The sequence below is a fragment of the Peromyscus californicus genome, unplaced genomic scaffold (genome assembly GCF_007827085.1).
Source record: "Peromyscus californicus insignis strain IS unplaced genomic scaffold, ASM782708v3 Scaffold_13__1_contigs__length_99412109, whole genome shotgun sequence".
NCBI lineage: Eukaryota > Metazoa > Chordata > Mammalia > Rodentia > Cricetidae > Peromyscus > Peromyscus californicus.
This window is the reverse complement of record NW_026294424.1, coordinates 98,570,813-98,584,956: the sequence shown is the minus strand read 5'-3', so window position 1 is coordinate 98,584,956 and position 14,144 is coordinate 98,570,813. Positions and strand designations below refer to the sequence as shown.

At 39.7% G+C, this 14,144-nt stretch overlaps 1 protein-coding gene across 3 annotated transcripts in view; it reads right to left on the bottom strand.

The window, feature by feature from the left end:
• The window catches only part of Mtf2 (metal response element binding transcription factor 2), a 44,396-nt gene that overhangs the window by 23,037 nt on the left and 7,215 nt on the right, over positions 1-14,144 (bottom strand). For all 3 annotated transcript variants that reach the window (XM_052735708.1, XM_052735709.1, XM_052735707.1), the window contains 5 exons: positions 6,550-6,748; positions 6,366-6,447; positions 1,272-1,367; positions 945-1,045; positions 405-553 (listed from right to left, as the gene is read on the bottom strand). In XM_052735708.1, coding sequence (XP_052591668.1) covers positions 405-553; positions 945-1,045; positions 1,272-1,367; positions 6,366-6,447; positions 6,550-6,748 — 627 coding nt within the window. The remainder of the gene's footprint in view (positions 1-404; positions 554-944; positions 1,046-1,271; positions 1,368-6,365; positions 6,448-6,549; positions 6,749-14,144) is intronic.

The following is a 14,144-nucleotide window of genomic DNA, read 5'->3' as shown; positions in this document are numbered from 1 at the left end:
TTCCTCTATAATTTATTTTAATGTCATATCTGACATAAGAAAGAAGAGGGAAGAGGAAAGAGGAAAGAGAGGATGGGAAGGAAGAGGAGGAAAGAAGAAAACCAGGAATGGTATTTCCTCAGAGTTTTTATTTTAACTGACTCTTTCATACATTTGCAATTCACTATCATTCTTACATCTCAGTCAGTCATAATAAGTCAAACCAAGCATGGTAGTAAGCACCTGTAATCTTAGTGCTCTTGAAAAGGCCTGCAGAATTTGAGGTCAATTTGGAGGTATATACAGTAGACCACGTCTCAAACAAGAAAAAGAGGTCTTCATAAAGTTTTTTAAAAAAGAAAAAAAGATAACGTACATTAGCAAAAATCATTTTAAAGGACACTTAGATAACTGTGTTTACTTACTCGCCAGGGCCTCCACAATAGCAGTAACACTGCTGGACATTGGTTTTATGACCTGCATCCCACTCAAGGTCTGCCACACTATAGGGTAAGGTCTGCTTCATGACTTGCAATGCTTTGGCATTTGGTCCTTTCTTAAGCGCACCACCCCTCTATATATTAGAGGGAAAACATTTGAAAAAGTGAAGGTCAAATTTTTTAACCAAATTTTCTAATTAATAACTCTATAATTTAAAAATGCCTGACACTTCTAAAATAATTTCCATTCTAAATTTCTATGATATCATATTGTCTGATCTGTTATTAGTAATATATTTATTTTGTTGTCTTCTTTCAATTTATTGTCCCAATCCCCACACCACTATCAGAAAGTACAAATAACTGCAAGCCATTTAAGGATTATTATTAAAACAGTAATTCTTTCTAACCAGCATTAGCTGCTAATTTCATTCAGAACAAACTTTCCAACGTACACAGTCATTTCAATGATAATGCCTTACAAACTCCATTTAGGGCTTTAGCCCAAAACACTTTAAAAGATACCTTTGTTGTTGTTGCAAAAACACACTGTCGACAGAGCCATTTTTCATCTGAATCAATCACACTCGAGTCAATATGAGGTGTGTGACACAACTGATGATACCCTTAATATCAAAAAAAGCATAAAGCAAATTCTATTTTATTAACAAATACTGCAGAACATAAAATTTTCAAGAAGGTATTTTAGTTTTAGTTTTGTTGTTCCCTACATTATAAATGATAAATAGATCTTGCGATAAAGTTTCTAATTAGCAAAACAAGTATGTACAGTCATTAATCTTCAATAGGCTCATTCGGTATTTTATAAAACTAAGAAGAATGAATGGTTACCTTGACCACACTTATCACATATAACCATTTCATTGGGAGCTTCTGAATACTCTTCTTGACATATTGTACAGACCATTTCCCCACTCCCAGTGGCTCCTGAAATATGAAAAGCAACATTAAACAGTCATGAAGAATTTCACAGAACTTTTATGACTCAGTGTAGCCATATGGCCTTCCCACCATGACAATAAACTTCAGAACTGTTTATTGTTTTCTTTTATAAGAGTTGTGGTCACGGTGTCTCTTCACAGCAATAAAACCCAAACTAAGACACTGGAAGAGATTTATTAACACTAGAACTACTCTATAGAATACGCATCTACTCAGGTTCATGTATTCACTCATCTTATACATTAGTATCATGAGACCACAGGGAATAGGCAAGGAAGTTATGTGCTCCCTTTCTGGTCTTAAGAACAGTTCTTTTTACTAATTATGAAAGAGGCTGGATACCAAGTATTTCGTGGCTGAAGTCTAGAAATATAGTGTTTAATAATATACCTGAAGAGAATTCTACCGCAACAAAAATTGGAAGTGCCAATTAGTTATATGTGTCACCTAAGTAAGAAATTACTGTTTCCTTAACTTTTTTTTTTTTTTTGGAGACATGTTTTCTCTGTGTAGCCCTGAATATCCTGGAAACTGATCTATACACCAAATTGGCCTCAAACTCCAAGATCTGTTTGCCTGTACCTCCCCAGTGCTGGATTTAAATCAAGTACCACTACTACCCTAAAAACAAAAAACAAGCCGGGCGGTGGTGGCGCACGCCTTTAATCCCAGCACTTGGGAGGCAGAGGCAGGCGGATCTTTGTGAGTTCGAGGCCAGCCTGGTCTACAGAGCGAGATCCAGGAAAGGTGCAAAGCTGCACAGAGAAACCCTGTCTCGAAAAACCTAAAAAAAACAAAAAACAAAAAAAACCCAGCCTACCTGGTCTACAGAGTGAGTTCTAGGACAGCCAGGACTGCTTCACAGAGAAACCCTATCTTGAAAAACAAAACAACAAAAAAAAAAAAAGACCAAAAAAAAAAACCCTTCTCAGGTGAGTGGTAGTGGCACACACCTTTGATCCCAGCACTCAGAGAGGTTGAGACAGGTGGAGTTCTGTGAGTTCCAGGCCAGCCTGGTCTACAGAGCTAGTTCTAGAACAGCCAAGGCTACACAGAGGAACCCTGTCTCAAAACAAAACAAAACAAACCTTCTCTGGGCAGTGGTGGTGCATGCCTTAAGTCTCAGTACTTGAGAGGCAGAGGCAGGTGAATCTCAGAGTTCATGGCCAGCCTGGTCTACAGACTAAATTCCAGGACAATCAGGGTCACACAGAAAAAAACTCTCTGGAGGAATGAACTGGACACTTCAAGGCCAGGTGTATGGCACACACTTTTAATCCCAGCACTCAAAAGACCAGGGCAGGTTGCTCTCTGTGAGTTCAAGGCCAGCCTAGTCTACAGAGCTAGTTCCAGGATAGCCAAGGCTATACAGAGAAACCCTGTCTCAAAAAAACAGAAAGAAAGAAAAGGGAAAAAATAAAAAAACAAACAAAAAAAAACCTTAACTTTGTTTGGTGATTTTCTTGAGACAAGGTCCTACTATATATCCCAAACTGGCCTGGAACTCACTATGTAGCCCAGGGTTTGCCTTGAACGCTTGTCACATTATTTCAGTCTCGGTCTCCCAATACACGGTAATATTTCTTCTACCACAGCATTTTCACACAGCCAGTTTTCAAAATCACAACTCCTAATAGCTGCATAAAATTCCATCTAGTGAAAGAAAAAAAATTTGCTTTACTATATCTTTATCTATAACATATAGGTAACGTAGAAGGTACCAATTATAATTTTGTTTGTAGCATTGACTATTTATTTAGGTCTTCTGTCCCTTCCAAATTTTGTTTCCTGATATACCTAGTGGGACTTGTTCCATAATTTTTAGGCTTAAACCCTAGTTAGAGAGTAGTCAATCTGAGCTTAGCCTCCTCATGCTAAATGTGCTGTTTCACAAGAAAGGGCTGTATAGCTCCAGCCAGGAGTAGGTGCCTAAGATGACCCCCACTATATCCATGTGGACTGGTGAAGAAGACGGCAATTCTGCAAAAAAGGAGTTATTAATCCAATAAACTGTATGTATTCACCTCAAGAAATGAACCTAAGAAACCTGTGAAATCCAAGTATACCTTTTTTAATATCAAATTTACAAGATTCCTGGACCATTGCACATGGTCTTCCTTACTACAAATTAAGCCATCTACAAAGTCTTAGCTTTTTCAGCTTAGTAATACCAAAATGCTGGGCAGAAGAGATAGTTCAGTGGTTAAGAACACTTGCTCTTCAACCACAAGTATGAGTTCAGATCCCAGCAATCATAGGCATTCCTACAAATACTTGTAACCCAGCTCAGGTAGGGGATAGTGTAGCAGGAATCTTAAAAGTTCTTATTAATAAAATCAAACCTGAAGCTAGTTATTGGGGTGAATGCTGGAAGATCAGAGAAGCAGAACAAGCCACAGCTACCTTACCTCGCCAGTTCCTCAGCTGGTCTTGTTTCCTTCAGACTGGAAGCCTCTGTTATTAGCCTTGGCTGGGAGTTTCCTAATCTAGCTCTGGGAAGTCCTAGAGGCGTGTACAAATCACATTCCACCACCACCCTTTTTTTTTTTTTTCACCAGAGCCCTATCCATTTTAGTTGTCATTTTCTTTCTTCTAAAGACTTTTAGTTACTTATTTGTGTGTGTGTGTGTGTGTGTGTGTGTGTGTGTGTGTGTGTGTGTGTGTGTGATGTGTGTGCATTTTCTTTTCTTTTTTCTTTTTTCTTTTTTTCTGATACAGGGTCTCATGTATCCTAGGTTGGCCTGAAACTCATAATGTGGCTGAGAATGACCATGTACTTCTGATCTTTCCGCCTCTGTCTCCCAAATGCTAGGATTACAGTAGTGACTACATGCCTAGCTAGGCTTACTTCTTACCAGTAAAGAATCTTAGGTGCCTTCTACCTTGCTGAGGCCCAGTACTCCAGTCTTAGAAATAAATGTCTCAGCTGGGCGGTGGTGGCGCACGCCTTTAATCCCAGCACTCGGGAGGCAGAGCCAGGCGGATCTCTGTGAGTTCGAGGCCAGCCTGGACTACCAAGTGAGTTCCAGGAAAGGCGCAAAGCTACACAGAGAAACCCTGTCTCGAAAAACCAAAAAAAAAAAAAAAAAAAAAAAAATATTTGCTTCAAATAAAGCTATAAAAGTGGGCATGGTGGCAAATAGCTTTAATCCCAGCAGAGCCAATTCAACTTTTTGTTGAGTTCGAAACCTACCTGTTCAACATAGCAAGTTTCACGCCAGCCAAAGGTACACAGAGAGACTCGGTCTCCCAAAAAAAAAAAAAAAAAAAAAAGGTGCTAGGTGGAACACACCCTTAATCCCACTTGGAAGGCAGGGACAGGTGAATCTCTGAGTTCCAAACCAGCCTAGTCCAGAGCTACACAGAGAAACCCTGTCTCAAAAAACCAAAATAAAAAAAAATAAAACAGCTACAATAGGGTTAGAGAGATGGCTCAGTAGCTAAAAGCAGGTGTTGCTCTTCTAGGAGACCAGAGACCATTTCTCCACACCTATGGGCTCATAACCCCTGTAGTTCCATCTCTAGCATATCTGACACATCAGGCCTCTTCAGTCATCTACACTCACACACATGTTGTACACTTTATTTTATTTTTATTATGTATACAGTGTTCTGCCTGCATGTATGCATTCATGCCAGAAGAGGGCACCAGATCCCATTACAGATGGTTGTGAGCCACCATGTGGTTGCTGGGAATTGAACTCAGGACCTCTGGAAGAACAGCCAATGCTCTTAACCTCTGAGCCATTTCTCCAGCCCCACACTTTATTTTTATTTTCTATTTCTAAATTCAATTTTTTAATTAAAAAAATATAAGAATAAAGCTGTAGTAAACTTTTTTTTTTGGTTTTTTGAGACAGGGTTTCTCTGTATAGCTTTGCGCCTTTCCTAGATCTCGCTCTGTAGACCAGGCTGGCCTTGAACTCACAGAGATCCACCTGCCTCTGCCTCCCGAATGCTGGGATTAAAGGTGTGCACCACCACTACCCGGCAAAATGTTACTTATTTTTATTTATTTTTTATTTTTATTATTATTATTTTTGGTTTTTTGAGACAGGGTTTCTCTGTGTAGCTTTGCGCCTTTCCTGGAACTCACTCTGTAGTCCAGGCTGGCCTCGAACTCACAGAGATCCGCCTGCCTCTGACTCCTGAGTGCTGGGGTTAAAGGCGAGCGCCACCACCGCCCTATACTAAACATTTCTACCTAGCTTCTTTTAAAAAAAAAAATATTTTTCATTTATTATTTTATTGGCGTTTTCTTGTATGTATGTCTGCATAAAGTGCTGGATCTTGGAGTTACAGACGGTTTTGAGTTGCCATGTAGATGCTGGGAATTGAACCTGGGTCCTCTGGAAGGGTAGTCAGTGCTGTTAACCCCGAGCCATCTTTCCAGCCACTCTACCTAGCTTCTTTTTCAGTATTTTTCAATTATATTTTATTAATAAACTTCTAGAGAGAAGTTTACTGAATATACAGTTTATTTTTATTCATTCAATGCAACTGTTGAAAAAATAGCCCAAACAGAAATTTACATTGTCAACAGCAATGCAAGAATATATTATTTCACAGAAAAAAATTAAAACTAGGTATTAAAACCTTTCTAAGCCAGGCAGTACTGGCGCACACCTTTAATCCCAGCACTCAGGAGGCAGAGGCAGACAGATCGCTTTGAGTTCAAGACCAGTCTGTTCTACAGAGAAGAGTTTCAGGACAGGTTCCAAAGCTACACAAAGAAACCCTGTCTCGAACTGTCCATCCCCCTCATCCCCCAAAAAAGATTCAATTAAACTATAGAGAGCTCTGTTTATAAAACAAGGAAAAGGGAATATTTCTATATATTGAATACATTTTTAAACCTCTCCTCATACATGCTACTGAGTCATAGAAAGACAGTATATTCAATTTATTTAGCACCAGAAAATGCCATGTTGAAAAAAGCTCAATTCAGTCTATATTGTGTTCAAGAGAAACAGTAGCACCTGCCTGTTTGGATGTCCTTCCAGAGAACCCAGGATTTGGAACTGTCCTCAAATATGATGAAGCAGCTCTGTTTCAATATGTTTATCTGCAACAGAGAGAGAATTCAGTAATCTCTTAAAACTATAAGCACAAGATTAAATTTTAAATTATTACAAAGTTTATTACAAAGACTATTAAGGTAACTTACCTTTTTGATAGTTCCAAGATAAAACAAGCCATCTGACCATCTAGCTAGGACATCCTGACCCTCTTCAAATTTACATGCTGGCTTTTTGGCTTTATGTCCATCCTGTAAAGACAGCTTGTTCAAGGATGCTGGCGTCTTTTGGTTTCGACGTAAAGGAGACCGCTTGTGGACCAGTGAGTTACCTGCTCCTGTAGAGTCTCTATTCAGGAAATAAAAAGACCAAATGTAAGACTTACACGAGTTTTACACCAATGATATATTTCATATGTTAAGCAATACTTTTGGTACAAAACCTTAATTTGTGAGAAAAACAACAAATAAATGACAAATGCTTTCGAAATAGATTTAAAACAAAAAAGAAATAATTCATAATATTTTCTTGTTGCCTACCCTAAGTGAAGGATTCAACAGTCATTTCACCAAACACATTAGGACAACAGCTGAAAACAACTGGTATGGTGGCAAAAGCCAGTAATGTCAGCATTTGGGAGGCTGAGCACGGGGAAAAGGCCAGGCCAGCATAGGCTACTGAGGCGTTCCAGGCCCACTTGAGCTACACAGTTGGAACCCTGCCTTTAAATAAAATTTTAAAGATTTAAGCTTCAACTTCTTAGCTAGGCCACATGTAAGTAAGATATATGAGTTCTGGAGTAGATGATCATGTTCACATTCACGGGGAAGGCAGTAGTACGGAGACTCACTACAGAAATTTTCTTGTTGGAAGAGGGGAGAATATATCAATCTAAATATGCACACTTAAAAGTTGTTTTGGTTTTTTTTTTGGTTTTTGTTTTTCTTTTTTAATCAGGCAGTGGTGGCACACACCTTTAATACCAGCACTTAGGAGGCAGAGACAGGCAGATCTCTGTGAGTTCAAAGCCAGCCTGGTCTACAGAGCAACCTTGTCTCAAAAAACCAAAAGAGTTCTTTTTTTTTTTTTTTAAAGTTTTATTTATTTATTATGTATACAGTATTCTGCCTGCATGTATTCCTGCAGGCCAGAAGAGGGCACCAGATCTCATTACCGATGGTTGTGAGCCACCATGTGGTTGCTGGGAATTGAACTCAGGACCTCTGGAAGAGCAGCCAGTGCTCTTAACCTCTGAGCCATCTCTCCAGCCCCAAAAGAGTTCTTTTTAAAAATTGACAACTGAGGTGGGTTAGAGAGACGGCTCAGAAGTTAAGAGCATTCATTGGCTGCTCTTCCAGAGGTCCTGAGATCAATTCCCAACAACCACATGGTGGCTCACAACCATCTATGAGATTCGGTGCCCTCTTCTGGCCTATAGACAAATGTGCAGGCAGAACACTGTATACATAATAAATCAATCTTAAAAAAAAAAATTGACAACTGAACCAGTGACAAGCTCAGCAGATAAGGCACTAGCCACCAAGCCTGACCACCTGAATTTGATCCCTAGGAATCACGTGGAAGGAAATGAATAGACTCCTGCAATATGTCCTGACTTACACATGCATGTAATGGTACACACATACACAAAATGAATGTAATTAAAATAGAAAACTTTAGATTTCACAAAATCATACTCAAGTGAAAAGTATAAGATCTTACTTTTTAAGGAATGGTTCCAAATGATACTATAAAATCATTTTAACTTACATTTTAGTAATTCTGTGAACAGCCTAGCACAGCATCAATTTTTCAAAAATTTTGTATATATTTTTTATGTGTGGGTATTTTGTCTGAATTTATGTCTGTGCACCATGTGAGTGGCTGGTGACAGAGGAGACCAGGAGAGGATGTTGGAGCTCCTAGGACTGGAATGTCAAGATGGTTGTGAGCCACTTTGTAGGTAATAGGACTCCAACAGGAGTCCTCTGGAAGAGCAGTCAGTGCTCTTTTAACTGCTGAGTCATGTCTCCAGCCCCAACATCAATTTTCTTAAAGGACAAAGCAGTGTTTGGTTTCGTTGTTCTGATTTAGATATTTCACTGGCTAACATACAAGGACATGTAAAACTATAAAGACAATAAGAGAGAATAAAGTTCTGAAAAAAAAAAGGAAAAGGAAAAGTGAGAAAAAAATCTCAGTAGCTAAGAACAAAGGAAACCTGTTTTCAATGCCTAAAAATAACACAAATTCTGGGAATCATGCCCATGCTACAGCATAGGATCTTGAAGACATTACACTAAGTAAAACAATCCAGATAAAATAGACAAGTACTGTTTAATTCTGGTTATATGAGATACACAAAACAGTCAAATTCATTGACAAGAAAGAAGCAGAATGGAGGTAGCTGGAGGTAGAAGGAAGGATTAAATGTTTAGGGTTATAGAGTTTTAGTATGAAGAAATACATTTTAAAGTTGTCCAAAAAGAATTAACAACTGATACCTTCCCTCTAAATTGCTGAAAAATGTTAAATCTATGTATTCAACAAACTCAAAACCTACAAGTGTAGTAACTGCAAACAGTCACTGAAAAATGGAATGATAATCTTCAAACCAACAAAAGAGAGCTGGAGATGTAGCTCAGTTGGTAGAGTGCTGGCCTAGCATGTCCCCAACACTGTAAGACAAAAATAAACAAAAGAAAACCAGGTGCAGGTGTAGTGGTACACCTAAAATCCCAGTACTGGGCAAGCAGGAAGATCAGAAGTTCAAGGTCATCCTCAACTACACAGGAAGCTTGAGAAGTGCAAGATCAGCTTGGGCTATGTCTAACCCTATATAAATAAGCAAACATCCCTTATCTAACTAACCCAAACATGAATAGCATAATTAAGTATGAAAAATAAGTCAGCAGAATGCCCCCTAATTCTGGAATGGAAACTATACAATCAAAGTGGCAAACATTCCCAGACACCTTCATATGCTTTGCTACGATTTCAACATACCCTCTCCCTTTGTGGTGGCGATGCACCTTACTCTCCACTGTATTACTTCTCTTATGCAGCACACATTTTTTGATTAAACATCAAACTTTGTAATTTTTCATTTCCTAGTGTTTCTTCCCTGCTCCTGAAATTGCTGATGTGCTGTGTTTGGTAACAAGAACCCAATCTAGGAATAGGTTACACTTACCCTTTCACCTTACTTTTTCCTTCCTGTCCACAGCAAAATCTCTAAAAAGCTATTAAGAAGCCCAACACTTAAGAATCAAAGGCAGGCAGATCTTTCTGAGTTCAAGGCCCAGTCTACATAGTGTGAACAGGTCAGCTAGTGAGACCCTGTCTCAGAAAGTGGGGCGAGGGATAGAACGACAAAAGATGGCTCATCTGGGAAGTGCGCCCCACCCCCAAACCCACATGGTAAAAGAAAAGAACTGACTCCCATAATCTGACAAGTTGTCCTCTGACCTCCACATGCAAGATGCTATGCACCTCCATACTCAATAAATACTAAAAATGAGGACACAGCAAGATGGCTCAGCAGGAATGGATGCCTACTGCCAAGCCATGACCTGTGCTCAATCCTCAGGATCCATATGGTGGAAGGAAAGAACTCCTACCAATTTCCTCTGACCTCCACATGCACATGGTATATATACACATGCCCACATATATATGTACATATATTACATACACACAAATAATTAACAAATAATAAAAATAAAGATAAAAAAAAAGAAATAACCCAGTAAGGTTGCCAAAACATGGTCAACAATAAAGATTTATGTGCAGAGCCAGAGTGGTGGTGCACACCTTTAAATCCAGCCACCTGGGAGGCAGAGGCAAAAGGATCTCTGTGAATTCAAGGCCAGCCTTGGGTACAGAGCAAGTTCCAGGACAGTCAAGGCTACAAGAGAAACCCTGTCTCAAAAAAAAATGAATAAATGAATGAATAGATAAATGTAATAGAATTGTTTTTCAAGTTTTTTAAATTGTTGTCTTTCTTTTTAATTACATGTATGTGTGTCTATCTGTATAGGTATGTGTGCACATAAAGTGCAGGTGCCCTTCGAAGTCAGCGGTATAAGATACTCCTGTAACTGGAGTTACAGGCAGTATTAAGCCACCCAACATGGGTGTTGGGAACCAAACTCTACAAACACAGTATGCACTTTTAACCACTGAGCCACCTCTCCAGCCCCTGGGATACCTAATTTGATACAGAATGCCACTCAATAGAGAAAATGGTTAACAAAGGGCTAAAAAAAAGTCTTCCCTTTTTAGTTTACTACACATACATTAAATAAGGCCCTTACTCAACAACTTGGTAATTGGCTGAATAATTTAAATAATGTAGATTAAAGAAAAAGAAATAATTTTCCCCATCCTATCTTCCCATTTTGTCCCCCTAGTTAACTAGGAAATCATCTGAATTAATTGTTAGAGCCTAGATAGATAATCTAAATAATCTTTGGACCAGTGAGATGGCTCAGAAAGTAAGGGTACCTGCTGCTGAGTTTGACAGCCTGAGTTTGATCCCCAGAACCCACAGATTGGAAAAAATTAATTGCAGCAAGTTGTTCTCTGATCTCCACATGAATGCTATGGTACACAGGTATATGCACACACACCAACAATATATATTTTAAAATGTAACTGGGAGGTGGTGGTGGTGCACACCTTTAATCCCAGCACTCAGGAGGCAGGCAGATTTCTGTGAGTTTAAGGCAGTTTGGTCTACATATTGAGTTCCAGGGCAGCCAGAGCTATAGAAACCCTGTGTGTGTGTGTGTGGGGGGGGGGGGGGGGGGGGGGGCGTGCATTTAAAATACTTTCTGAGGCTATAATATCAAGTTTTAGTATATGGCCCTCACACCCAGAGGCAGCACCATCTGGACTCAGTGGGATAGTTTAACAGTGGGGGTAGGAGGAGAGTCGTTAGGGGTGAGGAAGTCTGAAAGTTGAGGATGAAGATGATCAAATATATTTTATCAGCTGGACAAGTGGTGCAGCCTTTAGTCCTAACACTAAGGTGGATCTCTGAGTTCAAGGTCAGCCTCAAACTCAGTACAAAGCAAGTTCCAAGATAGCCAGGGTTACAGAGAAACCCTATCTAGAAAAAATGAAAACAAAATACATTTTATCAAGTTCTCAAAGAATTAACAGAAAGTGAAAAATACAACTTAAGGACCTAGTATAATTTCTCAAAAAAAGAACAAAGAATCTGTCATTTCAATTATTTTTTTCTTCAATAAAAAAGAAAATGGGTCTTTACTCTCCACCCTGTATACAGCCTATGTTCTAAAGGGTAGAAAAACTGTCCAAGCTTACTTACCATATCCTCCTGAGTACTTAGCACAACGCACAGATAAACAGTAAGCAGTCAGTAAACTACTAGCAAAAACTGGCTGTTTAATTTAGGCTAGATTAAAATCTAGCTGAATCTAAGGGCTGAACGCTACCACCCCAACATAGGACTCACCTCCCTAGTAGGAATTTTCATCCCTCTATTGTGCTGCTCCAATTTCCCTCCTCTTCTCTGGGAACAGCAATCAGCCATGACACCTCCACTCCACCACAATCACGTTTCCAGTACCCTTGCCACTACTCTAGTCCATGGTGAACCACTCGGCAGCTAAGGGAAAAAAGGAAGGAAAATCTAATCCTACTTCACACTGCCACCTTGCAATAAAGCACTTCTCCTTGATTCATCAACCTATAAAGCAAAATGATCTTGCAATAGTAGGGGGAACAGAACTACGGGACAAAACAACAAAGCAAACAAATCAAAACCCACCTAGTCTATCCTTACCCCAAACCCAGGAACAAGAAGTCTCATCTTGGGGTTTTTGGTTTGATTTGGTTTTCAGTTTTAAGGTTTTGATTTTTCTTTTTTCTTTTCTTTTTTTTTGTTTGTTTTTTTGAGACAGGGTTTCTCTGTGTAGCTTTGGAGCCTTTTCTGAAACTCCTTTGTAGACCAGGATGGCCTCGAACTCACAGAGATCTGCCTGGCTCTGCCTCCCGAGTGCTGGGATTAAAGGTGTGTGCCACCGCAGCCAGCTAGTTTTAAAGTTTTGAAACAGGATGTCACACTGTAGCTCAAACTGGCCTCTGCTTGCTCAGTGTTGGGATTACAGGAGTTTGCCACCACACAGGGCTTAAGTCCCTTCTAAAGGGCACAAAACTGCTATGGTTGCTACATTCTTTCCCAGAATTTCTTCCACTCCCTGTGATGTGAAGGATATAACGTAACAAATGAGGAAGACACTTTTGGTGGACTCTTTCACTCAGATATGATCAAATTCACAAAGCTCAATAGAGCCAAAACAGGACCCAGATGCAAAGGAAGCAGCAATCTACTTAAGGTTGATCCTGCACCAAACCTATGAGGAAGTAATTCTCTTACCTTTTGAAGCAGATAAAGTAAAATAAAATCTGAGCCTGGATGCTTTCTGTTTAACTGAGGAATAGATGAACACCTAACATCAAAGAAACGAAAGTTCTACCAAGATCAGAAAGCATAAGGCAAGCAGATTTGAGACTAGCTCTAAGACTGGAGAGAAAGCTCAGTAGTTAAGAGCACTGGCTGCTCTTCCAGATTCCCAATTACCACACAACAGGTCATAACTGTTTATAACCCTAGCCTCAGAAGATCGGCATCAACCCTTCATGGGCATCAGGCACATGTGTGATACAAAGATACACAGGCAAAACATATTTTAAAAAAAAAAATTTTTTTTTAAAGCTAGCTCTGCTTTATTTCTTTTGTTTGTTTGTTTGTTTCAAGACAGTTTCTCTGTGTAGCGCTGGAACTCACTCTGTAGACCAGGCTGCAGGCTAGCCTCTGTATAACTTTGAAGCCTGACCTGGATGGAACTCACTCTGTAGATCAGGCTGGCCTCAAACTCACAGAGATTTGGCTGCCTATGCCTCCCAAGTGCTGGGATTAAAGGCATGAGACACCACCACTCGACATCTGCTTTATTTCTTAGTTTTAAAAAAATTAACATTATCATACATAAAAAATTTTAAATTAGCTGGGCAGTGATGGCACACAACTTTAATCCCAGCACTCAAGAGCATCTCTGAGTTGGAGGCCATCCTGGTCTACAAAGCTAATTCCAGGATATCCAAGGCTACACAGAGAAACTGACTCAAAAAAATTTTTTTTAAATAGCAAGAAATTGCCAGGCAAAATGGCTCATGTGTTTAATCCCAGCACTCCAGAAGACACAGGAGGATCTCTGTGAGTTCAAGGTCAGCCTTGAAAAGAAAAAAAACAAAAAAAGAGGGCTAGAGATATGGTTTATCAGTTAAGAACATGCACTGGCCAGGCCGTGGTGGGATACGTCTTGGGCACGTCTTTAATCCCAGCACTAGGGAGGCAGAGGCAGGAGGAGCTCTGTGAGTTTGAAGCCAGCCTGATCTACAGTTCCAGGTCAGGCTCCAAAGCCACACAGAGAAACCCTCTCTGGGGGAAGGGGGAGCGGAGGGGAGGAGAGGAAGGAAGGAAAAGAATGAAAACATACACATTGCTTTTTCAGAGAACCAGAGTTCAGTTCCCAGAACCTACGTTAGGAGACTCATAACAACCTGTAACTCCAGCTCCAGGGGAGCTCCTCTTTGGGCACTGCATCAAAAGTAAGTCTTTTTTAAATTTTGTTTTATGTGTTTCAGTGTTTTGCCTGCATTTATATCTGTGTATGACTTGAATGCAGTGTCCAGGAAGACCAGAATAAGGTGT